Source organism: Pristiophorus japonicus, chromosome 6 (genome assembly GCF_044704955.1).
Source record: "Pristiophorus japonicus isolate sPriJap1 chromosome 6, sPriJap1.hap1, whole genome shotgun sequence".
NCBI classification, from domain to species: Eukaryota; Metazoa; Chordata; class Chondrichthyes; family Pristiophoridae; genus Pristiophorus; species Pristiophorus japonicus.
Window position 1 is genome coordinate 234,620,932 of NC_091982.1, and position 26,811 is coordinate 234,647,742.

Consider the following 26,811-nt stretch of genomic DNA (forward strand, 5'->3'; position numbering starts at 1 on the left):
ATACTTTTTACAAAGTTTCACAATGTGTGTGTATACGCATGTGTCAGAGTATGGGTGTGTGTGTGTCATGCTACCACGTTGTCCATGGCCGTCGCTCGCTGCTCCTTTTATAACCCCAGCCTGCCGCTGAGCCAGTCTGGGAGGGTGACGGCTGTGAAAAGGGCGACTGGATTGGACGTCACCAAAATCCAGGTCGCTGATTGGAGCGTGGGCACGTACAGCAAGCGCAGTGAGGTCGGGGCGAAGGAGCGGCGATAGATTGCAGAGCAACATGATCTGGGCCCAGAAGAGGCTAGGGCCCAGTGGCAGCACGGGCCAGCCCACATTGCGATATGTGTGCGCACTAGGTCCGTGCAGCAGAGCAGGTGTCCAGTCGTCCTGGGTAATCCTTGCCACTGGATAAAAACCTAGCTCTGTCAAGCCCATGTGGTAGCTGGTGTGTAACAGCCACCCCACGTTAAAAAAATCCATGTGTGAGTGAGTGTGCCAGAGCATGGGTGTGAGTGAGTGTGTCAGAGTGTGGGTGTGAGTGAGTCAGAGCATGGGTGTGAGTGAGTGAGTCAGAGTATGGGTGTGAGTGAGTGTGTCAGAGTATGGGTGTGAGTGAGTGTGTCAGAGTATGGGTGTGAGTGAGCCAGAGTGTGAAGGTGAGTGAGTGAGTCAGAGTGTGAGTGAGTCAGAGTGTGAAGGTGAGTGAGTGAGTCAGAGTATGGGTGTGAGTGAGTGTGTCAGAGTGTGGGTGTGAGTGTGTCAGAGTATGGGTGTGAGTGAGTCAGAGCATGGGTGTGAGTGAGTGAGTCAGAGTATGGGTGTGAGTGAGTGTGTCAGAGTATGGGTGTGAGTGAGCCAGAGTGTGAAGGTGAGTGAGTGAGTCAGAGTGTGAGTGAGTCAGAGTGTGAAGGTGAGTGAGTGAGTCAGAGTGTGAGTGAGTCAGAGTATGGGTGTGAGTGAGTGTGTCAAAGTATGGGTGTGAGTGAGTCAGAGTGTGAGTGTGTCAGACATGGGTGCGAGTGTGTCAAGAGTTGAGTGTGTCAGAGCGTGGGTGTGAGTGAGTGTGTCAGAGTATGGGTGTGAGTGTGAATGTGAGTGAATCAGAGTATGGGTATGAGTGAGTGTGGACATGCCTGTGTGCTGTGAGTGAGCAGCTGTAATGAGGCTGTGTCACCCCTAACTTGACACAGTGGCCCTGAGCGTAGCGTGGCGGGGCGGGTGCGCGGCGACGTCACGGGGCGGGTGACGGCGCGCTCCCAGAATGCAGCGCGGTAGCGGCGCCGCCATCTTGCTTTGAGTGCAGTGCGAGTGCGGGAGCGGGGGGCTGGGGGAGAGCGCAGAGAGAGAGAGAGCCCCAATAATAAATAAAACAGAAATATCCCTTCCCCTCCCCTCCCCCTGTGGTGTGTGTGGTGGCAGCGGGGGGGTCAGTGTGTGTGAGAGTAAGGGCTGTGCTGTTGTTGAAGGCCCCGGGCCCACCAGCAGCCCTTCCTCAAGTCGGACAGAAGGCGGATGGCATCGCTCGGCGGCTCGGGCTAGTGCAAGGTCCGTCCCCTTCCAGCCCCCCTACCCCTACCCCCCGCCCCGCCCCGCAACCTCTACCCCCCGCCCCGCCCCTGCCCCTATCCCCTCCCCGGGCAGCGGGGAAAGCAGCAGCGACAGCGGGAGGAGGAGGAGGAGGGGGGTGGGGAAGGTGGACATAGTCCCGGGAGGAGAGAGAGAGAGAGCGAGACGGGAGTGTATCTGCGACACCGGCCGGCCCTGCCTTGCCTTGCCCACCTTTGGAGCTTCACCCCCGGGGGCGGGGGAGAGAGAGAAACTGCGCAACTCGGATTGTGGAGTCCTGCCGGATTGTGGAGACCTACCGCCTTCCTTCATCTTTTTCTTGATTTGGGAAAGAGAGAGAGAGGAAAAAATAAGAAAAATTGAAGCAGCTGCTGCTTATTCCGGGCAGGACTGGCCTTCAACAACAAAAAGAAAAAGCCCCCTCCTCACCGCTTTGTCAATTCGACCACAGCAAGCTTCCCCCTCTCTCCCTCCTTCACCCTCACACCCACTGTGTGTGTGCGTTTAATCGACAAGAGAAAAGAAAGTCCTGAAGACAATAATTGAGAGAGTTGTTTGAAAAGGGGGTGTGGGGAGGAACAAAAAAAGCACCCACCCCAAACACACACACACACACACACACAGAGGAGCTGCAGTGCTTTGCTGTAAGTGGAAGGAGGAAGATGGTGTGTCGTTGTCACTGATGAAAGGGAGCCGGAGTCCCTCCACACGTTGCTGATAAAGTGCCACCCTTGGCTGCCGAAGGAGCTAAAGTAAAAGAGGAGGAAAAAAGACAAGTGCGGGAGGAGGGAGAAGAAAAATCTTCGCATCCCCCTCTCCAAGGAGGCTTCAGTTGTAACCCAAGAGGAGCAGCAGAGATGGTTTGCTTCAGACATTGTTCCCAACTGTGTTAGTCCAATTTAATTTTTATGTTTTTGCGTGGAGAGAGAGGAAGGGGGGCAAAGAAACCCTACAGAACAATCTACAAACTCTGAAGATTTATTTTCCCATTTAAAAATAACATTCTTTTTTTTCCCCTCCCTCTCTGGGCTTGGATATTTCCACCGCCACAAGGAGAAGATGGTGCGTGTTGGTTTTGCAGAACTGCTGTGAATTCTAAAAACCCGAGCAGAGAAGAAGGATTGTGTCTTAAAAACACTTGTTAAACTGAAAAAGCAAACTGAAGACTTTGTGGATTATTTTGTTTTGTTACGGGGGAGCGAAGAGAGAGAGAGAGAGAGAAGGTAAAAGAGACTCGACCACACACACACACACACTATTCTATATATATATATATATTATATATATATTTTTGAAGTGTTTAAAATGCCGGTTAAAAAGAAGAGCGGTTTCCAGATCACCAGCGTGACTACGGCTCAGGTGGCGGCCAGCAGCATCACCGAGGACACCGAGAGCTTGGAGGACCCGGACGAGTCCCGCACCGAGGACATCTCGTCGGAGATCTTCGACGTGTCGTCCCGGGCCACCGACTACGAGCACGCCGAGGTGTGTGACCGCAGCTCGTCGGACGAGACCCTGAACAACGTGGGCGAGGCGGACACCCCCGGGGCCGTGTCGCCCAATATCCCCCACGACCGGGACGCAGGGGCGCCTTTCGGGTCGCGAGTGGCCGCCCCAGGAGCGGCGGTGGTCGGGGCAGGAGGCGGTGGAGCCACGGTGACAGCACCAGCCGCCACGCCGCCCCCGTCCGCATCCTCCAGCGGGGTCACCATGCAGCCGGCGGTGGCCTGCACCTCCCGCTTCAGGGTCATCAAGCTCGACCACGGCTCGGGCGAGCCATTCCGCCGGGGCCGCTGGACCTGCACCGAATTTTACGACCGCGACTCGGACGGCGGCGTAACGATGCTGGCCAGGTCGGCCGACAACATCCGCCACAACCACCACCACCACCCCAACAATAACAGCAGCAGTACCACGGCCCTGGAGCCGCCGTGCGCCGATCGGGACAGCGGCTTGGGGGCCACCGCCAGCTCAGTAAGCATCCCCACCGTCCACTCGGTGCACGCTGCCACCGAGTCCCTGGCCGACACCTCGCTCAACGCCACGGTCACGCAGCTGGCCCCGGCGGAGGCGATCGGCCAGCACCAAAGCTTCAAGGGGCAGCAGTCAACAGGCGGGCTGTCAGTCTCTCAAGCTGCCTCCGCCACTCCGATCTACAGCATCTCTGCGGTGGGTGGCCCACAGCATCAGTCGCAGGTAAACCTGCAGAATAGCCTGGGGCAGCTCGGGGTTATGCAGAGTGGGATTAATGGCATGGCCATTCATACACCCAGTGCATCTATTTCCCAGACCAGCGTGGCTGGGGTTTCCCAACAGACTGCTAATATCCCTGCTTCCCAGCCCCAGCAGTTTCAGTTTTCTCAGCCCCAGATTCCGCTTTTGCTGCCGTCTCAATGTACCGCTCCAAACAGCCACACAGAATACATGCAACACCTGCCGGTGATGCAGGGTCCAGGAACTGTTCAGCAACCTTCACCGGGTAAAGTAATCCAGAACACTGCAGCTTCTAGTCTACCTGCGGGCCAAGCGACAAGTCATGGTCCTTCACCAGTGATGCAGTCATCTGCCGCCGGAGTACAGGTTCAGAGCTGTGATTTGGTCAGTCAGGGTGGGCAAGGGATGCAGAATGCTCAGCCGGGGCCTACGCAAGGACTAATCGTGCAGCCCAGTGGACAACCCAATGTGGCTGCTGGCATCCAAAGTGTGCCTAGTACTGGTGTTTCAAGTGTACCAACTGGTGTGCCTGCTGTGGTGCCTAGTGTATCTGCCACTTCTGTTACTATGCCAAGTGTTCCAGCAACAATGGTTCAATCACAGCAAAGTACCCAGACACCACTGACCGGGAGTACCGGCCTCATGCAATCTGGGCTTCTTCCTGTGATGCAAGGTTCAATCAACTTATCTTCAAACATGTCGCAGACCAACCTGTTCCAGACACAGCAAGGTATAGGCCAGCTGGAGGAGAGACGGAATTCGGAGCAGCTTATACCGCCGACATCTCAGTCTGGTGAAAACAAGCCCTCTATGAGGCCTCTTATTCCAGAAATTCTTGGTAACCCTCTGCATTTGCAAGTGGCTAGCCCAATGAACAGCCTCACAAATTCTGTGTTCTCTATACCTATACAGATCGATGGAGATGAAGACAGGTATGATTGTTTTTTATCCTATTGAATAGATGTTTGCTATTTCTTTTATGCATTCCCTGGATATACTGGGCATCTGATATTGAAAATTGTACACCATTTTTTTTATTCTCGACTCCTTCCCAAAAGTGCTAACTAGTGCTGGGGTGTGGTTTCGCAGGTACCAACACTCTCTGGTAATTTACTAAGTAGGAGTTCACATGATCCTGAACAGTAAGTGTAGGTGGGTTATTGGACTGTGAGAACCATCATAGCCGAGCCCAATCATGTCCATGTGTGGACTTATCGGCATGGATTACCAAATAGCATGCAGGAGTGGGGATGGTGTTGAGGCAAATTTAGTAACTTCTTTGCCGCCACCCTACTGACATGGCAAAGACAAGGGATCGAAGATAACTATTCTGCAATGAACTAACAGCTTTTGTGAATGTTTTGACTGAGGAGACGTCCAGGAAATTGATTATGACCATGAACCTTGCCCAATGACCCCACCTTTTGGGACTGCCATCAGATGGCCTGAGAGAGCAGGTGATAGCCTTTTTTACAGAGCCAAGTCTAAATCTTCCATTTCAGGTTTGAAATCACAGTCGATTTAAATTGCCTCGCTTTTCAAAAGCTTGTTTTAATTTTAAAAAACCTATCATATAAGATAATTACCACATATATTTACTTTGTTAAATTTTGAGGAATAAAATAGTTGATTATTGCCTACATTTTAAACATAGTTAAGGCTGAGCAACAGAAATCCAAACCAGCTTTCTTTAAATTATTGTCATCATACTGTTAAATTTTATAATTAAATAATATTCAAAGTTGAAATTTATCCAGCCCTAATTGCATGTGTGAAGTACTGTATCCGGCTAATTGAACAACCCAGTATTAAACTATCTAGTTACCAAATCTCTCAGCAGTTAAGGTATTAAAATATATTAATCTGGCCTAATTACATCTGAGGTGCTGTGTCTAGCTAGTGTTTGGCATTAATTTAGTTCACACCCTGATTTAATTCATTTATACTGAGCTGAACTTTGAGGAGCCACAATTTATTGATTTTGGTACCTTTAAAATTTTTCCTCTAGGCCTTTCATATTGGTGCCTGCTAATTGTGTCTCAGTTCAGATTTGTTGCAAAAAAGTACTAAATCCACAGTAATTATCCATAGGCTGCAATTATAAACTTAATGCTGTACTTTTCTGTTGGCATACTTATTTCATATTTTCATTAACGGACTGCCAGTTTGCTGTTGGGATAACAGCTGTGGTTATCCACTCTTTGTCCATTCGAATGAGGTATTGGCTTTTTGCATTACTGGTGATGTGCATGTAGAGAAATGTGACATGGTTTTAACAGGTCTCCCCAAAGTGTAACTAACACCTGTGAGTTAGGAACAGTATAATTTCCACTAAATAAAATTGTATCTCGAGCACCAACGCTGATTCAATGCAGGGTGAAGCAGAGAGCAGCTGATTTAGTTGGAGCAGAACCTAATCTGTGCTAAAATAAGTACTGGATATTGAATAACTATAAATGAAAATAATTGCTAATAATTGGTCTATGATTTCATGACCTAGTTAAGCTACATATTGATGTAGTTGTCTGCTGTCATTGAAAAGGCAGTGCAGTGTTGCTGTTAACTTAACCTTTCTCAATTACATGCTTGCATATATTGAAAGAAAATAATTGAAGCATTCTATCTGATTAGGGTGTATCTCGTGATTTAAAAAAAATTACTACTTTCAATAACCATTTCATATTAAGTGTTCAGAGCAGTTTAGTGCTGCAACTGTCTGCTTTAAAGTTAAGAAACCACTCGCTAACGGTAAATAAATCTCCAATTAATTTGTCGATCATTCAAACCCCTTAAAAATATATCCCCAAGACCAGCATTGTGTTTGGTGTTCACTTGGGTGTGAAGTGTGTGGGCTGATTGCAACGTTGTCCCAGGACTCCTAATTCAAGTCTTGCCTGTTTGGTGTTTGTTGCTGCAGTAGAGTTTTTGCCAATTATTCCCCTGGAAACGGCCGATACTGGGTGTTCTTTGAGTGACACAACACCAGTATTGGAGTTCTTTCACAGGTCTGTGGGACATTTTGTTGAAATGAAATACCAACCAAGTTTCAGAACTTTGACTATTGGAATGTTTGACCCCTTCATCCAATATCTCCTAGGTCGAATATAAACTTTAAAATAAATTAACTACACAATCATGTAAGAAACAGTCTTGAGCTCAAATTACATTAAAACTATAAATGTCCAGTTTATTGAAACTAGCTTCAGATCTTGGACTGATTAATAAGAGACTTGCATAACACAGCTGAATCTGGGTTGAATGCACATGGCAAAGGGCTATTTTTAGATCTGTTGGTGGTGCGTTACCATAGATAATCTTTAGTGCGAGGGCGGGTAGGAGGAGGAGCGCGAGAGAGAGAGAACTTGAGCTCCTATCTAATTTAGTGATTGGGGGAATACTACACTGTTGTGGGACAGTATTTTTGGATAAGATATCAGGCTTCTGTCTTGTGTGGTGCTAGTCTCCGAGGCCTGAATTAACATCATGGTCTTGTCTCATATTTCTCTCTCCACTTCTGTTTCTGAGATGGGGGCAAATGCGCAACATGTGTCGAGTCGAAGGCAAAGGGAAGTTAATTAATTATTGGTTATGTGGGAGGGGAATCTATGCATTAATTGAGATTTGGATAGAATGTCAACATAAGAACGTAAGAAATAGGAGCAGGAGTAGGCCATTTGGCCCCTCGAGCCTGCTCCGCCATTCAATAAGATCATGGCTGATCTGATCATCGGCTCAGCTCCACTTCCCTGCCCGCTCCCCATAACCCTTACTTCCCTTATCTCAAAAATCTGTATCTCCATCTTAAATATATTCAATGACCCAGCCTCCACAGCTCTCTGGGGCAGAGAATTTCACAGATTTACAACCCTCCGAAGAAATTTCTCCTCATCTCAGTTTTAAATGGGCGGCCCCTTATTCCAAGACTATGCCCCCTAGTTTTAGATTCCCCCACGAGTGGAAACATCCTCTCTGTATGCACCTTGTCGAGCCCCCTCATTATCTTGTTTGTCTCATTACGATGACCTCTCATTCTTCTGAACTCCAATGTGTTTAGGCTCAACTGTTCTTCATAAGTCAACCCCTTCATCTCAGGAATCAACCGAGTAAACTTTCTCTGAACTGCCTCCAATGCAAGTATATCCCTCCTTAAATGAGACCAAAACTGTACGCAGTACTCTAGGTGTGGCCTCACCAATACCCTGTACAAGACTTCTGTGCTTTTATACTCCATCCCCCTTACAATAAAGGCCAACATTCCATTTGCCTTCCTGATTACTTGCTGTACCTGCATACTAACTTTGTGTTTCATGTACAAGGACCCCTAGGTCCCTCTGTACCGCAACATTTTGTAATTTTTCTACATTTAAATTTGTTTTATTTTTTCTGCCAAAGTGGATAACCTCACACTTCCCCACATTATACTCCATCTGCCAAATTTTTGCCCACTCACTTCGCCTGTCTATATCTCTTTGCAGATTATTTGTGTCTTCCTCACAACTTGCTTCCCCACCCATCTTTTTATCATCAACAAACTTGACTACATTGCACTCGGTCCCTTCATCCAAATCATTAATATAGATGTAAATAGTTGAGGCCCCAACACCGATCCCTGGGGCACCCCACTAGTTACTGTTTGCCAACTGGAAAATTACTCATTTATCCCGACTCTCTGTTTTCTATTAGTTAGCCAAACCTATATCCATGGTAATATAATACCCCCAACCCCGTGAACTTTCATCTTGTGCAGTAATCTTTTATGTTGCACCTTATCAAATGCCTTCTGGAAATCTAAATACACCATGTGTGAGGAGGACACACACACAATCTACAAAAGGACATAGGCTAAGTGAGAGGGAAAAAAATTAGGCAGATGGAGTATAATGTCAAAGTGTGAGGTCATGCATTTTGGCAGAAAATATCAAAGAGCAAGTTATTATTTAAATGGAGAAAGATTGCAAAGTGCCGCAGTACAGCGGGACCTGGGGATACTTGTGCATGAAACACAAAAAGATAGTATGCAGGTACATCAAGTGATCAGTAAGGCCAATGGTATCTTGGCCTTTATTGCAAAGGGAATGGAGTATAAAAGCAGGGAAGTCTTGCTACAGCTATATAAGGTATTGGTGAGGCCACACCTGGAATACTGCGTGCAGTTTTGGTTTCCCTATTTACGAAAGGATGTACTTGCTTTGGAGGCAGTTCAGAGAAGGTTCACTAGGTTAATTCTGGGGATGAGGAGGTTGACTTATGAGGAAAGATTGAGAAGTTTGGGCATCTACTCATTGGAATTCAGGTGATCTTATCAAAATGTATATTATGAGGGGGCTTGACAAGGTGGATGCAGAGAGGATGTTTCCATTGATGGGGGAGACTAGAACTGGAGGGCATGATCTTCGAATAAGGGGCCGCCCATTTAAAACCGAGATGAGGAGAAATTTCTTCTGAGGTTTGTAAATCTGTGGAATTCGCTACCTCAGAGCTGTGGAAGATGGGACGTTAAATAAATTTAAGACAGAAATAGACAGTTTCTTAAGCGATAAGGGGTTATGAGGAGCGGGTGGGGAAGTGGAGCTGAGTCCATGATCAGATCAGCCATGATCTTATTGAATGACGGAATGGGCTCAAGGGGCCATATGGCCTACTCCTGTTCCTATTTCTTATGTTCTTATATCCACTGGTTCCCCCTTATCCACCTTGCTCGTTACATCCTCAAAGAACGCCAGCAAATTTGTCAAACACGATTTCCCTTTCATAAAACCATGCTGACTCTGCTTGACTAAATTATGATTTTCCAAATGTCCTGCTACTGCTTCCTTAATAATGGACTCCAACATTTTCCCAATGACAGATATTAGGCTAACTGGTCTATAGCATCCTTCTTTCTGTCTGCCTCCTTTTTTTAAATAGGGGCGTTACAATTGTGGCTTTCCAATCTGCTGGGACCTCCCCAGAATCCAGGGAATTTTTGTAGATTACAACCAATGCATCCACTATCTCTGCAGCCACTTCTTTTAAGACCCTGGGATGTAAGCCATCAGGTCCAGGGGACTTGTCCACCTAGAGTCCCATTATTTTACTGAGTACTACTTCATTAGTGACGGCGATTGTTTTAAGTTCCTCCCTCCCTATAGCCCCTTGATTATCCACTGTTGGGATGTTTTTAATGACTTCTACCGTGAAGCCCGATACAATATATTTATTCAAAGTCTCTGCCATTTCCCTGTTTCCCATTATCAATTCCCTAGTCTCATCCTCTAAGGGACCAACATGTACTTTTGCACTGTTTCTTTTTATATACCTGTAGAAACTCTTGCTATCTGTTTTTATATTTCTTGCTAGTTTACTTTCATAATCTATCTTCCCTCTCTTTATTTTTTTAGTCGTTCTTTGCTAGTTTTTAAAAGTTTCCCAATCCTCTGCCCCCCCCCACCCACTTAGCCACTTTGTATGCCATTGTTTTCAATTTGATACCATCCTTTATTTCCTTAGTCAGCCACTGATGGTTATCCCTTCTCTTAGTCTTTCCTTCTCATTAGAATATATTTTTGTTGAGAGTTATGAAATATCTCCTTAAATGTTCACCACTGCTCATCAACCATTTTATACTTTTTAATCTGTTTTCCCAGTCCACTTTAGCCAAGTCTGCCTTCATATCTTTTGTAGTTTACTTTATCTAAGCTTAGGATACTGGTTTGAGATTCAACTTTCTCACCCGCCAACTGAATTTGAAGTTCAACCATGCTATGATCACCCTTTCCTAGAGGATCTTTTACAAGGAGATCATTTATTAATCCTGTCTCATTACACCGTACCAGATCTAAGCTGGCCTGCTCCCTGGTTGGTTCCGCAATGTACTGTTCAAGGAAACTATCCCGGATACACTCTCTGAACTCTTCCTCAAGGCTACCTTGGCCAATTAGATTTGTCCAATCAATATGAAGATTAAAATCGCTCATGATTATTTCTGTCCCTTTTTTACAAGTCTCCATTATTTCTTGATTTTATACTCCGTCCAACAGTGTAGCTACTGTTAGGGGGCCTATAGACTATGCCAACGAGTGACTTCTTCCCCTTATTATTCCTTATCGCCACCCAAACTGATTCTACATCTTGACCTTCTGAGCCAATATCATTTCTTACTACTGCACTGATCTCATCCTTTATTAACAGAGCTACCCCACGTCCTTTTCCTTTCTGTCTATCCTTCTGAATTGTCAAATACCCCTGAATATTTCGTTCTCAGCCTTGGTCAACTTGCAACCACGTCTCTGTAATGACTATCTGATCATACCCATTTATATCTATTTGTCAACTCAGCTATTTTGTTACGAATGCTGCGTGAATTCAGATAAAGAGCTTTTAATTTTGTTTTTTTTACCATTTTTCCCTGCTTTGGCCCTACTTTCTCATACACTCTTAAGTTTATACATTCTGTCCCTTTCTGTCATGCTCTGGTTATCATTCCCCCCCTGCTACTCTGCTCTATTGCTTTCTCATTGCTCAGTGATGCTGCTCTAGTTATTTACGGGAGGGGGCTGGATCATATAAAATACTTTTTATTGCTCTCGACCAATTTAAAGAAAGGCTTTCAAAATTTGTAACATTCGCAAATCTAATTCAAGTGAATTAAAAGGTTATGTTTCCACGTACATATCCTGTATGCAACACTGCATTTCCTTGGTTTATGTGAACTGAATATTTCAATTGTGAAATGTATGGAGCTCTTCTGTTATGTGCCAACTGATACTAGCTAGCCATATGGGAATGAGGACATAGTGCAGATAATTTTCCAGAGATAACTAACCCTCGTGAACTCTATGGGCTGCATTCCAGGATCATAGTGAATGGTTGCAATTGTGAATCCTGCACTGCAGCAAATGCAAAGAGTTCATGGAGCCCAGAGCCTTATGTGTATACCCTCCAGTTAAAAGTGACTGAGGGGAGTGGTTTGTATTAATTGCCACTGATAAAGTGCAGAAAACTTTATCAATATTGTTGCTGCCTCTAATAGCAAAGAGGATGCTTATAATTCTTTATAAGTAGATGAGTCACCAGTGGTGTAACCTGATATGTGTTGGGCTGTTTAGGAGCCTTCTAGATGATATTTGAAGGAAGGAATGTAAATATTGGTGTGTAACTCCTTTGCAAATAATCTGTACCTAAGCTTGGGTGGTCTTGGAAGTTTCATCCATTTTCACTTTGAGGTGGCATCCTATTTCTCTACCTTTTGCTGCATAGGAAATCACGTGGATGTGTGCGTTGCTTTTGGTTGTGTCTTGTGCGGTCTGTATTGTGCTGGCAGTTTCCATAGAAATTTTGGAATCAATTGTGTCTCTTCTCTCCCACCACTGTCCATTTTAATCTACTCTCCCACCTCCCCTCTACTAAAGGTGCTGACTGGTGCTGTGGTATTGGGTCAAGGGTACTGCCAATCATCTGATCTCTCGCTAACCAACCATTCTTTGTCACCTAGATGTTGGCCTGATCCTTCCTTGCCAAACAGCCACTCTTTTATTTCAGTGTTGAACATTTCCAGACAGCAGTTGCAGAATTGATTTGGCTCAGTTTAACTTGATACTCAAGTATTGTCTAGTTCTGCAGGTTGAGCCACATTCAGTGCTAGATGAGATCTGGGATAGTAATATCGTGAAAAATATGGACCATATCTTGTTAAACTTCATCACATGCATGTGCAATGTTCTGTAAAGGATATAGAATTCTTTAAAATTGATGTGTGTGTAGCTAAATTTCAATTGTAAATTAACCAATGTTTCTTCAGAATCAATTCTTTTCTCAACACAACACAAGTAGAGAAAAATAGTTCTTTGCAGATAATTATGGTGTTGGACTTTTAGAAATATACATTGACGTCCAGCACTTTGACTAGTCGAAGTGTCTTTCTCCTGACTTTGTATTGTCAGTTAATACGTTCATATCTATTTTTACACTGCTAAAAATGGCACTAATATCTCTGTCCTGCTTATCAGTGTATTGTGTAACTGCTGAACGTGCTCAAGGAAAGTGACTTGTTTGCAGCGCTTTCCTTTTACTCACTCAATCACTGCAGCAGTTCTGAGTTTAGAAAATTATACCTGTACCTTTTTTTCAAAAGCCACACGAAGCTCCAAGTGGCACAAACCTGTATTTTGAAAGGAATATAAAGCTGCTTTTAGAATCCATAGTATGGGAGTAAAGCTATTCGAATCGGATTACTGTTTTCTTTTAAAGGAGTTAAGTTTTGTTCAACTTCAATATATATTGTCAATCTCCTGTGGCATTACTCACAAGTAGTTTTGTTCCTTCTATGATGCCAACATTGGTTTAGTTTCTCAATTCTTGCAGCTGTCTCGAGGGCTTTGTTTATCCATCAGAATATCAGGCATCGGGAGCACTTGGAGAGACTGTGAGGGGGAGGTAAAATTAGTTTTGATCTGCTTGTAAAGCACTTTTGGGGGTTCGGGCGATTTCACCCAAGGTGTATTTCATTTCTCTGCCTTGGAAGTACAGGTTGAACCTCCCTTATCCAGAACTCCTTTATCCAGAACCATTCCCGGCCACTGGGTGGCACATGCGCAGAACTCCGCCATGAATAAATTGAAGTCCTTCCTCGCCACTGACTCCCGCAATCGCTGGCCTGAACCCGTGATCCACCCCCCCCCCTCCCCCACTCATGATCTCTCTGCCGCACTCCCAGCTCAAAGCCCGTCAGCCCCGATATCCCCTTGCTCAGTACCGGTACCATCTAATTTAACGTGACCACCCCTCGTCCGCAAAAATGCCTTATCCAGGTCCCGAGGGTTCCGGATAAGGGAGGTTCAACCTGTACCTGGAACACCAAGGTTTCAGAAAAAAATATATAAAATAGACAACAGATGTCGAGCTGTGAAAGGGTAGTTAGGAGAGGCGATCTAAAGGGTTGAGTAGGTTTTTAAAAGCGGTGGAGAGCTTTGTGGAAGGAGTGCCAGAGAGTTGGGATGAGATGGCTGAAGGCTCTTCCACTGATTGTGGGGTGATGAAGATGGAATGCACAAAAAGCCAGAGTAGAGCGCCATAGGGAATGGGAGAGTACAAGGCTGGGGGAGGTTCTAGATTTTGTATATATTTAAGCGAATCACTGCTGGAGTAAATCTATGGGCCCAAGTTTCCACATGATAAAAAACGGACGCCCCTCTGAGCTGGGCGGCCGTTTTTCGCACCTAAAACGGCGCCGGAAAAAAAACGCGCGATTCTGGAGCGCTTTGCAGCTCCTTGTCTGTTTGGCGCGGCGCCCAGGGGCCTACACTCATGCCGATTTTGTAAGTGGGAGGGGGCGGGTACCATTTAAATTAGTTTTTTTTCCTGCCGGCAACGCTGCGCGTGGGCTTTGGAGCGTTCGCGCACGCGCAGTGTGAAGGAAACATTGGCAGTCGGCCATTTTTGTAGTTCTTTGTAGCTGTTTAATTTTTGAACATTTTTTAATAAAAGCACATTGCCATCAGCACTGAGGCTTCTTGCAGCCTTCTCACTGTTCTCCCCCCCCCCCCCCCCCCCCGCGGGAACGAACGGGCGCCTCCTCTCTCTCCCCCCACCCCCCCCACCCCTTGCGGGAACGAACGGGCGCCTCCTCCCCGCCCCCCCCCCCCCCCCCCCCCCCCCCGCGGGAACGAACGGGCGCCTCCTCTCTCTCTTCCCCCCTTCCCCCCCGCGGGAACGAACGGGCACCTCCTCTCTCTCCCCCCACCCCTTGCGGGAACGAACGGGCGCCTCCTCCCCGCCCCCCCCCCCCCCCCCCCCCGCGGGAACGAACGGGCGCCTCCTCTCTCTCCCCCCACCCCTTGCGGGAACGAACGGGCGCCTCCTCCCCGCCCCCCCCCCCCCCCCCCCCCGCGGGAACGAACGGGCGCCTCAACTTATGAGGCTGACTGCAGCATTCTCCGTGGCTGAAGCACTTTCACACAGGTAGGAGGATGGTTTATTTAATCTTTTCTTTGCTTATAAATGTTTATTCAGGTTGGATTTATTTGTATAATATTTGTAGAAGTATAAATAAGGATTTATTATAGAATTTAATGACTTCCCTTCCCCCCCCCCCTCCCCCTCCCCCCCCCACACCTCGTTCTGGACGCCTAATTTGTAACCTGCACCTGATTTTTTAATGTGTAGACAAGGTTTTTTCAGTTCTACAAAAATCTTCATTTGCTCTATTCTAAATTAGTTTGGAGTATGTTTTCACTGTGGAAACTTTGAAATCAGGCGTCAGTGGCTGGACACGCCCCCTTTTGAAGAAAAAATTCTGTTCCATAGTGGAACTGTTCTACCTGACTAGAACTGCAGAAAAAAAATGTGGAGAATTGCGATTTCTAAGATAGTCCGTTCTCCACCAGTTGCTCCTAAAAATCAGGCGCAAATCATGTGGAAACTTGGGCCCTATATTTTGTAACATTTTAAAATGTACTATTTGAACTGGCTGAACATGCTGGATCCAAACTTATGAGAATGTACCAACACCAGACAGGATGTCAACGGGTTGCTTCCATGCCTCAATGACAGTGCTGTTGTTTAAACCTTGGCAATGACTGTTGATAACTGCTCCTTTCCGGAATTGATTGGTAGCAGAAACCGAATTGAAGAAATTATTGTGGCTGCATTATACAGGGGAAGTGGACAGTAAGTAGAACAATCTGAAACACTAGCTTCAGCCTGTTCCTGGAATAGTAAAACAAATATTCACTACTTAATTGCATATTTTGGGATTGAGGTGGTGTAAACTTGGAACCATACTTTAAAAACCGCTCCCACATTGCGCCCTTATTGAGGTCTCCAAGCCTGCTATTATATTTGCAAGAAATTCATTATTTAAAAAAAAAACTTTTGGTTAAAATTGTATGAAGCTCACATTTTGTAAAATGCCCCTCCATCTGAATCTGGCTAGGGTGATCAGCTTTCAGACAGTTTGCACAGTTACGCTGATGTTGCACGTGGAAAAAGTTAAATCAACATTTGTGCATTAACTTCTGCAGTGAAATACGACACTCATAGAATCACACACATTTACAGTATGGAAGGAGACCATTTTGGCCCATCGTGTCCGCGCCGAATGAATCAACACTGTGAATTATTTTGTACCTGCATTCAGTAGATGAATTATGAATGTTTAAACTAACTGTACTGAAACCCATAGTCTTTGGGTCAAAGACAGTTGATGACAGCTGTTTTGATCGCAGATTGGCCAATTTTGGTTTGTTCATTAAAAACAGCAGTTCCTGGGTATAGTTGCTTCGAACAGCCTCCAATATAGTATCGAGCCGCAAGTTTTAATATTTGCTACTAAAAAAACCTTCTGTGTCAGACAAACTCGAAATGAACCTTCTAGCAGACTATTTTGCTGTGGCTTTTGTTGAAACCTTTCTCCAAGTCTTTCAGCCTAACTTGTATAATGCAAAAATATATTATGAAAATTGCAACTTAGTGAAAGAGGTGTAGCTATTGCAGTACATTAAAATTAGGTCAAATTGGCACTAGTGTAAAGCTGCATTTGTTTCTGGTATGAATAATGCATTTCTGAAAAAGAGTCTATGTTAACATTTTACACTTGTCTCCATTATCTGAATTACTCGTTTCATTGACAGTCCCAGCAAATGTTCCTTGCACTGAAGTGCTGCGAATTGTAACGAATACAAAATATAATCCATGCAAATTGATTGGCTTTATATGAGGAGGCGGCGGAGCAGATCGTTGGGATCAGAATCAAGGGCTCAAGCACTTGTTTTAGTCCAGGGATTTTGAGATCAGTTATACTCCGCAAATTCCATATAGGACAGTGATTGAACCAGGTCTTTGTAGCTTGCTACCATACTGCATTGTTCACTTACCCATTCAGTAGTCAGCTGTAGTTCAGTTAGCCTCTTGAGTCAGAATGTTGTGGGCTCAAGTCCCACTCCAGAGACTTGGGCACAAAAAATTAAGCTGACACGCCAGTGCAGTGCTGAGGGAGTGTGCTACACTGTCCGAGGTGCTGTCGGGTGGATGTAAAAGATCCCACGGTACTATCTTTGAAGAAGAGCAGGGGAGTTATCACCGGTATCCTGGCCAATATTTATCCCTCAATTAACATCAGTTTTAAAAAAAAAAATTATCTGGCTATTATCACATTGTGGGAGCTTGCTGTGTGCAATTTTTCTGCCATGTTTCCTACATTGCAACAGTGACTACACATCAAAAAAAAAAGTACTTCATTGGCTGTAAAGTGCTTTTGGTCGTGAAAGGCTCTTTATAAATACAAGTCTGTCTTTTTGCTTTCTAGTATCTAACCAAGTCAAATTTGAAAGCGCCTTTCAACAGAATCACAACCGTAGAATTTAGCGTAAAGGGCATCATCACTGGGCTGCCAATGTAATAGAAATTTAAATTCAAAATAAAAGCTGACCAATTGCACTCAAACTTATCAGACTTAATTTTGAGCCCTGCAAAATGAGTATATTAAACCATTCCTGGTACCCCTGCAAGGTATTCACTTTCCAGTTGAAAAGGTGTATTATGGTTCTGCAGAGTTCAGGGCTACCGCAGTGCTGTATATTATCACCGTATCCCTTTCTGGACCTGCTTCAAATATTGCATGTTACAGCCATGTGGAAAGTATAGTGCGGAATATCTGCAGGACAACTTCAGTGTCAATTATGTAAGCAAAAAAAATGAATGTGCTTTTGAAGTTGTTTTTCTTGAAAGTATTTATTTTCAGAATTACCTAAATCCTAGAGTCACAGCAAGGCTTCATTGTAGGAGAGCGGTTTAAATGAACTTCTGAGTTTGTATTTCTCGGAGTTCAAAGTGGAGTATAATTAACTGGTTGAGCAACTATGCAGTTTGTTTTATTGAACTTTTAAATCATTGACATGTTTACAGACTGGCTAGCTTTTGTTCTGTGGGTTCTTTTTGTAAGAGCTATAAAAATGTTGGTGATTCTTCACTGGTATCCCATCCTTCCACGTACAAAACAATCAATCCGGCAGCTCCTCGTTCTGAGTTTTTGTAATTTTATCTTCCATATTAAAGACTTTTCTGAGTGAAATATGGCTGGTTATTGGGTCATCCATCAATGTATATTCTAGAAGAATCAAAGTGCAGAATTTACTGGTTAGTTACAATCATAAATGGGTTGAAACATTTGTCACAAGGTTTTGGTTTGTTTTTGAAGTGTATCTGCGTTTTCTTCACCCTCAATTGAGTGTAATCAGGTTGCCAGTTGACTAATAGGTTCTTGATTTCATTTTTCATTTAGTATGAATATTAATTGATAGGACATTTTGACGGTTGTTGCAGAGAGAGTAAATATAGTCAGCTCCATTTGATGACACCAAGTTGCTTTGCTGGGTTTGTGAACTGCAGATGTTGGACATCTTTGCAACTCTTACTCAAATAGAATTTCCCAAAGGTAAAAATAAATTGTTTAAATGTGCTTTTACTCCCCACTTGAGATGAATTGGAAAGGATAAAGGTACAAACTTGATTGGGAGTGAGTGAGAGGAGGGGATGATTGTATAACCCCCTGGCACCAGAGTCGTGGTAGGGTTGAGTAGTTAGCAAGAAGTATAATTGCAGTGTGATTTTAATTTTAAAAAAGCAGATGATGTGCTGAGACTGTACAGTTATCTGATAATATTGCATCTTGAGTACAGTCAGCAACATCCAAGGGAAGCATTTAAGGCCTAGAGGTAGTACAGAGAAAAACCCTGAAGTTAATTCCTAGTTAGAGTTCTAGAAAGACTGGAAAGACTTGGGACGTTTAATATTTGAAAGCAGGGAACCTTTTAAAGGTTCACCTCTGTAACATCGCCCGTCTCCGCCCCTGCCTCAGCTCATCATCTGCTGAAACCCTCATCCATGCCTTTGTTACCTCTAGACTTGACGACTACAATGCACTCCGGGCTGGCCTCCCACATTCTACCCTACATAAACTTGAATACATCCAAGACTCGGCAACTCGTGTCCTAACTGGCACCAAGCCCTGTTTACCCATCAACCCTGTGCTCGCTGACTTACATTGGCTCACATTTAAGCAACGCCTCGATTTCAAAATTCTCATCCTTGTTTACAAATCCCTCCATGGCCTCGCCTCTCCCTATCTCTGTAATCTCCAGCCTCACAACCCCCCCCCCCCCCGAGATATATGCGCTCCTCCAATTCTGCCCTCTTGAGCATCCCTGATTATAACTGCTCAATCATTGGTGGCCATGCCTTCTGTTGCCTGGGTCCCTAAGCTCTGGAATTCTCTCCGTAAACCTCTCCGACTCTCTACATCTCTTTCCTCCTTCAAGACGTTCCTTAAAACCTACCTCTCTGGCCAAGCTTTTGGTCATCTGCCGTAATTTCTTCTGATATGGCTCTGTCAATTTTTCCTTTTTGTCTTGTAACACTCCTGTCAAGTGCCTTGGGACTTTTTACTACATTAAAGATGCTATATAAATACTTGTTGCTCATGTGAGATTAAATTGCTTGGGGAAGTTAAATCCAGAGTACTATAAGGTGGGGTCACGGGTTCAAAATGGTAAAAAGCAAATTTGGGGCTGATGATGGTCAGTTTGCTTGGAATGGACTTGCAGTTTCAGGTCGCGAAGTCAATTTGGGATGGTATGATTTTGAGTCACTAGGATTTTAAATCTATGGTGGATGTGCTAAGCCTTCTCTATCGTTATCTTGTAAAATTTTGTGATAATGTCTGAATGGGAGATTAATCAGTTGATTCAAGGTTTTCTCATGCTCTGCAGTACTTGCTGTCCTCAGCCTCCCTGTTTCATCTGCAATGCAGCTTGAACTCCATGTGCTGATTTCTTGGCTGTATTTTTGATACTGTTTAAAACTGGTAGTCTTTGTTTTAAAGATGACTTTGATTGATTTTTAATATTGGTTGTACAGTGTTCTACCAAAGGTGCTAATCGTTTTTTTCAATCTTGCTCATGCATAATCCAGTACAGGGATAGTTCTTAAAAAGGATTCTTGCTATCAATAAAATATCAAATGATTTGCACAACAAAATTGGAGCATCTTTTAACTCCTTTTGTTTCCGTCAGCAATTAAAATGTTTTGGCTGTATGAAAGCAATTGGAATTTGAGTCCAGTCACTGTGAAAAATCTGCATTAATGTAGAGTTGAAACTGTAATACTGCTGAAGCATCTGGATTGATGACCAGCTCTGGCTATTGATTCACCCTTATTTCACGCTCAGTCATGGTAAATCTTTGTTCCGCCCCCTTCCCCACTCCCAAATTAAGTTATCAATATTTGACAAAGAATAATTTATTTCAGTGGCTATGTATTCCATTTTAATTGTAAACATATCCAGCAAAAAACATAATGAAATATACTAATTATGTAGGAAACCTCCATACCTGGTGCATTTCTCTTCCTCCTTTCCCCACCCCACTGTTTGCTTTCACGGGGAAATCAAATAGCGCGTAAAAGGATTGGAGGCAACCTGGGCTCAATCCTTTGGAGATGCAGGAAATCGGCCCGGAGGTAACTTGCGTGCTGATCAGTCTTTGTCTTTGGAAGTGCCTATCCAGATGCTATTGCTAAGATCAGGAATTCCGTTACATGGGGATGTTGGGCACAAATCGCCTTATCCTTCTGTATCACTTTGTTTGAACCCCATTGTATTAAAACACTTGTTTATTTATATAAATGGGAAGACCTTGTTATGGATGGTATCTAACATATTCGGTATATTTTTGTTTTTACCCCAAGTGTTTCCTGCTGAATTTGTTTCTCACACTTTTATTTCAAAAAAATTCTATTCTGCAGTTTGGCCAGACCCAAGAGCAGTTTGTTCCTCAAGGTAAGTTAGGTGCCTATTCATGGTACTTACTCATCAATCAGTGCTCCCATAGGTAGAACGCTGTAGGGATTTTAAAAGGAAAAAAACCTGCCTTTATATAGTGGCTTATCACATTGCTCAGATATCCCAAACTACTTCATGTACAGTGAGTTGCTTTTGAGGTCCAACAAAACTCCATGGTGTTGATTGAGCGGGTGATGTTGGCCGCGAGACAGGGCTCCCTGCTCACTTTTGAATACATGGCACAGGACCTTTACATTCATCTGAACAGGTAGACAGAATCCTCTGTCTAAAACAAAAAAATTGTTTTAATTGTTTGTTTGAATCACTTTAGTCCAGCTTCCACCTTTCTCATAGCACCAAGACTGCTCCGAGCAAAGTCATAAATGATATCCAAATTCACCAAAACATCATTGTAACTGTGGCAGCAGTGCATTATCTCTTGTTCTCCCCGACCTCACTGCAGTATTTGATCCAGTCGATTGTGCAATCTGCTTCCATTGCCGCTCTTCCATCGTCCAATTCTGTGGAACTGCTCATACCTGTCCAAATGTTGCCAATGCACGAACAGTGACTTCTCCACGTACCAATCCTGTACCATCTCCTCGAGTTCCCCAGGGATTTGTTCTTGTCCTCTCCTACTCTTCATCGTCTACATGCTGCTGCTATTTGGTGAAATTACCCAGCGGCACTGGTTCAGCTTTCTAGTGCATGTTGATGGCACCCAACTCTACCTCTTCATCACCCCCTTCAAGCACCTATATGCTGTCTCACTGCCTACCCAACATTAAGTCATGGATGAGCTAAAACGTCTTCCAACTGAATATTGGGAAAACCAAGACGATTTTTCTCTAGAATGCCCCCACAATCTCTCTTGAAATGTGTACTGCCCTCTGAATGCAAACTAAAGACACTCTGTTTGCCCAATTCCTTTTATCAATTGGATTTTAATAGGCAGATGTTTTGTGTTATGAGAAATGGTGGGAGCAGAAATGCTGCAGTTATCACCAACGTGAACTTGAATGTAACAGAAGTACAATAATGTGTTCCACAAAAGCCACGCTAAAATGCAGATTTTTGGATTGTGACATTCACTTCTGCTAGTATGCGGATTTTATTATTGCCCTAGGGCATCAATGAATGACCTTGACTTGCACTCAAATGTATTTGGTGGGTGGGGGTGCTGCAGAAGAGAGCTGTTCCTGTGCCAATGACATGGGGTTAATACTAGGATTAAGTTCCATTGCCAGACAGGGGAGGAATAGAAAGTTCTGTTTTATTTTCTCTTGTTCCTCCGTGCTACATTGTAATCCCAACTCTAAAGCTTTATGTCTCTGAAAAGTAAGCATGCAACAGTAGAGTGCATTATATTAAACTTATTGGACAAATCTCAAACTTTTGAAGTCTCTCTTTATTGATGCGGATGAAGGCAAGTAGATCTTATTGATTTAAAGATCATAAGCTTAGAAGCAAAAGTGCTATCTGAGACATATATTGGATAGAAAAGAAAAGTTAAGAGTCGAGTACAAGTAATAACAATGGAACTTAAAAGACATGAAGATATGAGGGAAATGGTTAGTGGGATGAGCAGAATTAATATAGCTGTTAAATATATTGTAATTTAGGGTTAATTACAATAATAAAAGTCATTTTGATACAAGTCGTTTGGTTTGTTTCATACTGCATGAACTGAAAACCTACAGAATTGTCTGGCCCAGGAAGACTTTCATTTGCCTGGACTTCCCAGCAGTCTAAGCACTGTTTATATTTTAAGTGCATAGACAGGATGTGCATTACTCATTGGGTTTAACCATCGTGTAGAAATTTCCTTAGGTACTTCCCCTCTGAGCTCTAAGTTCAAGACCTTCTCGGTGAGATGCATTTTTGCCAGATCTGTAGTGTTGAGGGTAGAGGTAGCGGGGAGCAGCAAGAGAGGATGAAAAAAGAAAGGGGTTTGTCTTTGTTGCCCTGCAAGCGGACTTTTACATTAAATTGAAAGCTGTACTTTGTGTCTTTTAGAACGCTTCCTGCCTTCTGCAACTGCCGTGTAGATTTCCAATGAGGGTATATATAAAGGGCCTCTGATAGGTTCATGCTACATAGCAAGCTTTCCTTTCTTAATACCTGATATTAAATGTTAAATTGAGATTGGCATGGCTTGAATACTGCTCATAAACTTCTGATGAGCAATCAGACAGTAAAAGTAGCAAGTAGCTGAACTCTACAAACTAAGGAAGGCTCTGGTTCAGTACTTTGTCCATCCTACATTGGCTGATCCCAGTCAGAGCGGTGATGGGGTGCTCCAATCGTCCTCCATTCTCCATCCCATTAAGAAGTTGACCAGGTTTCCTGTTTCTGATTGCTATCCAGTGACCCCCATTGTAAGTAGGTGTATTTGGGTATCTGGTGAGAGAAGAATCCCCATTGGCCTCAGTAGTAACCTCATTCAAATAGCCTGCTGGCAATCACTATCTAGGCCCCCACACCAACCCCCACACACACACCATCCCACACACGTAGGTTAGCCATTTGGGCCAAGATAGCGGACAATGGGTGCTGACTATAACTGTACTTGCAGGAGCCAACACTTTCAGGTGAGAGAACGAGATAATTGGTTCTGAAAGCAAAGAAAGTTAAGATAAAACAACTCTCTGAATGCATAATGAGGTAAATGATTATATTTTGCAAGCTTTTTTATTTTGAAATGATTATCTTGTCTCTGACCCAGAACAGTGTAGCTATATCGAAGCTAACATAAATATAAAGTTTGGCAGAGTGTGAGCCACCTGGAGGAGATAACCATGCACTACTTTAGCTTTGCACCATTTGCAGTATTATGAAGGGGAGTAAGACTAGTTGGATAGGTCTTTGAGCTGGCACAGGCACTATGGGTCGAATGCCCTCCTCCTGTGCTCTACGATACTACGGCAGAGATGTTACAATTGGCTCCAGCTCCCTTGGACTAAGGACAGAAAATCAGCCCGTTTCCACTCCTGGTTATTATCTAGTGACCCTCCCCCACCAAAATTGTGTCTGCATGAGCAGCTGAGGACGTTGGTTTTGCCTGTGGTGAGGCTGCTGGCACTCGATGTTCAGGCTCTCGTATGGCTAACGGCCACTTTAGTGATGTAGGCACTTTTGCAATCATACTGTAGCGAGTAGTAGATGCCTTCAGGTGATGTGAGTAAAATTTGGCAAAGTGGAAAAATAACTGCTTGTTAATAACTGCTTGTTGGCTGCTTCTAGCAAAATAAATTGGTGGGAGGCCAGTGAGGCTGATTTCTACATCTGATTAAGCTCACAAGTCAGCACTTCTCACTGCTAGAGAATGGTGTAAATGGGGCAGGATAACTCTTGGTTGTTTGCACCACTAAAAGTGTTAGTGATGTCAAGCTTGTAGATGTGGTTGAAGTGAATCTTACAGGGTGACTATTCTGCAAAATCATTTTAAGCTTACTCTGTTTGCACAAAGACTAATATGCCTGGAGAGTGGGTGAGGCCTGATATTATCTAATATCCTGATTTATGGCAAGAAGCTGTCATGAAATGTGATGGCCTTTTGCTACTGTAAAGCTGTCTAACCCAGGAGTTTTGAATCTACACTAGCATAAACCAGACCCACCTCGGAGTTGAAAAAAATACTTGGATTATATAGCGCCTTTCACGACCACCGGAAGTGTCAAAGCGCTTTATAGCCAATGAAGTACTTTTTTGAGTGTAGTCACTGTTATAATGTGGGAAATGCAGCAGTCAATTTGAACACAAGCAAGCTCCCACACACAGCAATGTGATAATGACCAAATAATCTGTTTTTTTTGGTTATGTTGATTGAGGGATAAATATTGACCAGAACAACTGGGATAACTCTTCTGCACTTTTTCAAAATAGTGCCATGGGATCTTTTACGTCCACCTGAGTGGGCAGACGGGGCCTTGGTTTAACCTCTTGTCCAAAAGACGGCACCTCGGACAGTGCAGCACTCCCTCAGCACTGCACTGGGAGTATCAGCTTAGATTCTTTTGTGCTCAAGTCCCTGGAGTGGGACTTGAACCCACAACTTTCTGACTCAGAGGCGAGTGTGCCAACAACTGAGCCACAGCTGACACATTGGGGTTGTCAGTCCTCTCAGCTGGCTGCACATGTCAGTTGCTGAGTCCACATTACAGCATAGAAATATTGGGTGTCCTGTACAAATATGCACTGCAGCAGATCTACAGGAATTATTTACGGCCATATTCCTGAAATGGTGACTCCAGACTAGTTTGGTGTCTATGGATGTTCATAAATGAATTTTATTGAGTGGGTTGCTGATCATTGAGTTTAAGTTTAATACTTGATCATCTCAAATCCAAGAATATGAAACATTCCACTTATCAGTAGTACATAATCTGGACATAAAGGTCTCTTCTGCTGGGTGTTGCCTACTTATAGAATACTAGCTTTTTCCAGAACGTAATCTCCTCTCATATCAGCAGAAATGTATGCTAATCGAACTTTAGAGTTCAAACTATGTTTTTAGAAACTGCTTGTGCAGTCTCGTGGTTTCTAACCTTATTTTGATCCCTTAATTGAGCGACTGACCTATAACCCTCCTTAAAATGCTATTCCATTTATTATATGTTTCTTTCTTTCTTGCGAAAGACTGCTGGGGCTGGAGTTATAAGTCTTCCATACTGCCGTGGGTGAAATATTTTCTGTACAGTGTTGGCGCATTTAAGTGTGTGTGTGTGTGTGTGTAAGTAACAGATCCATTTTTTTAAACATTACATTCTTTTAAATAACCAAGCAGTAGTTCTGGAGCTTACATTTAAAGTCATACATAGATTTATTGAATGTTTTGCAAAATGCTTCCTCAATGAATTCTTGGTATGCAGAAAGCATGATTCATGTCCTGTTGGACGGTCTGGTTCCAGGCAAAGGAATATTTCAAACTCTAGTTTGCAAGCTATGAACATTGTTAGCCCTTTGAAGAAAGAAGCAAATGGTTCTCAGTACATAGGTACAGGAGTAGGCTGTTCAGCCCCTCGAGCCAGTTCCACCATTGTCAGGTCATGGACGGATGATCGGTACCTCGATTCCATTTGTCCGTCATTGCTCCATATCCTTTGATACCCTTAACTAACACAATCTATTGATCTCAGTCTGAAATTTCTGTTGACTCAGCATCCACAGCCATTTGAAGGGAGAGTTCTGGATTTCCATTATCCTTTGTATGAAAGTCATTTCTGATTTCAGTTGTAAATGACCTAGCTAAGATTGTGCTTCCTTATTAAGGATTTTCCCCACTAGAAGAAATAGCTTCTCTGTATCTCTCCTCATGAATCCTTTTACCATTTTCAATACCTTTATCCGATCATCCCCACCTTCTAAATTCCAATGATGATAAACCCAGTTTTTGCAGCCTGCCCTCATAATTTAACCCTTTAAGTATCATTCTGGTGAAAAATGTGCAAATTATTAAGTGCCATTTTTATATAAAATCATCTTGTGATTATATTCCAAAGAGGGTATCCATTTAGAATGAAGCTTTGTGTGAGTTACTCATTGATTGAAGAGTCATCAGTTTCATTGATGCCCAATTTGCCACATGGGTTTGTGAAACAGTTTAGAATTTGTTGTCACTAAAGATTAATTGCTTGAGGATGTTTGCAGCTCATTAACGAGAACACAGTCAATCAGAATCAACCATTGAGTTGGTGTGGGTGACAAGGCTGTAATGCAATACAGAGTTCAAAAAACACTCATGAATTTTATCAGAAGGTTAAGGTTGTCAGGCTGTAGTGCACAGCCACCCACTTGTTCATATAATAAAGTGGAGCCTATTGCCATATAAAAATCTTTCTATTCTATTCTTGGCATACATGTCACTTGCATTTTATGACATCTGAAGCTCTTGATAAGGTCAGACTTGCAACTGTGTGAAGGTACCTGTTATTTTCGATAACGCTTAAATCCATTATACAGTACCAAATAAAACCTGAGGAAATTGTGTAGCGTACTGTATCCTGAACCAGGTTGTACCAGGTCAGCGCATTAAGGAGTAGAGCGAGTGTAAATTGTCCTTTTTGGATTTAGTTTCTACACGTGTTTTTTGAATGACCAGTGAATGTGTCTTAATTGTCACCTGTATCAAAATCCCGAGCTAAACTCCCCCGAGGCATTTCTAATAATGGCAACACGGTGTGCAGCCGCTGCATCACTTGTATGTTTAACTAGTAGGTAAATCACTT

The 26,811-nt window shown here is 43.7% G+C and overlaps 1 protein-coding gene across 2 annotated transcripts in view; it reads left to right on the plus strand.

The window, feature by feature from the left end:
- The first annotated feature begins 1,267 nt into the window (after positions 1-1,267).
- Positions 1,268-26,811, plus strand: part of tsc22d2 (TSC22 domain family 2) — a 107,607-nt gene continuing 82,063 nt past the window's right edge. For both annotated transcript variants that reach the window (XM_070883724.1, XM_070883725.1), the window contains exon 1: positions 1,268-4,703. In XM_070883724.1, the coding sequence (XP_070739825.1) occupies positions 2,863-4,703 (1,841 nt within the window). In that variant the 5' untranslated portion in view covers positions 1,268-2,862. The remainder of the gene's footprint in view (positions 4,704-26,811) is intronic.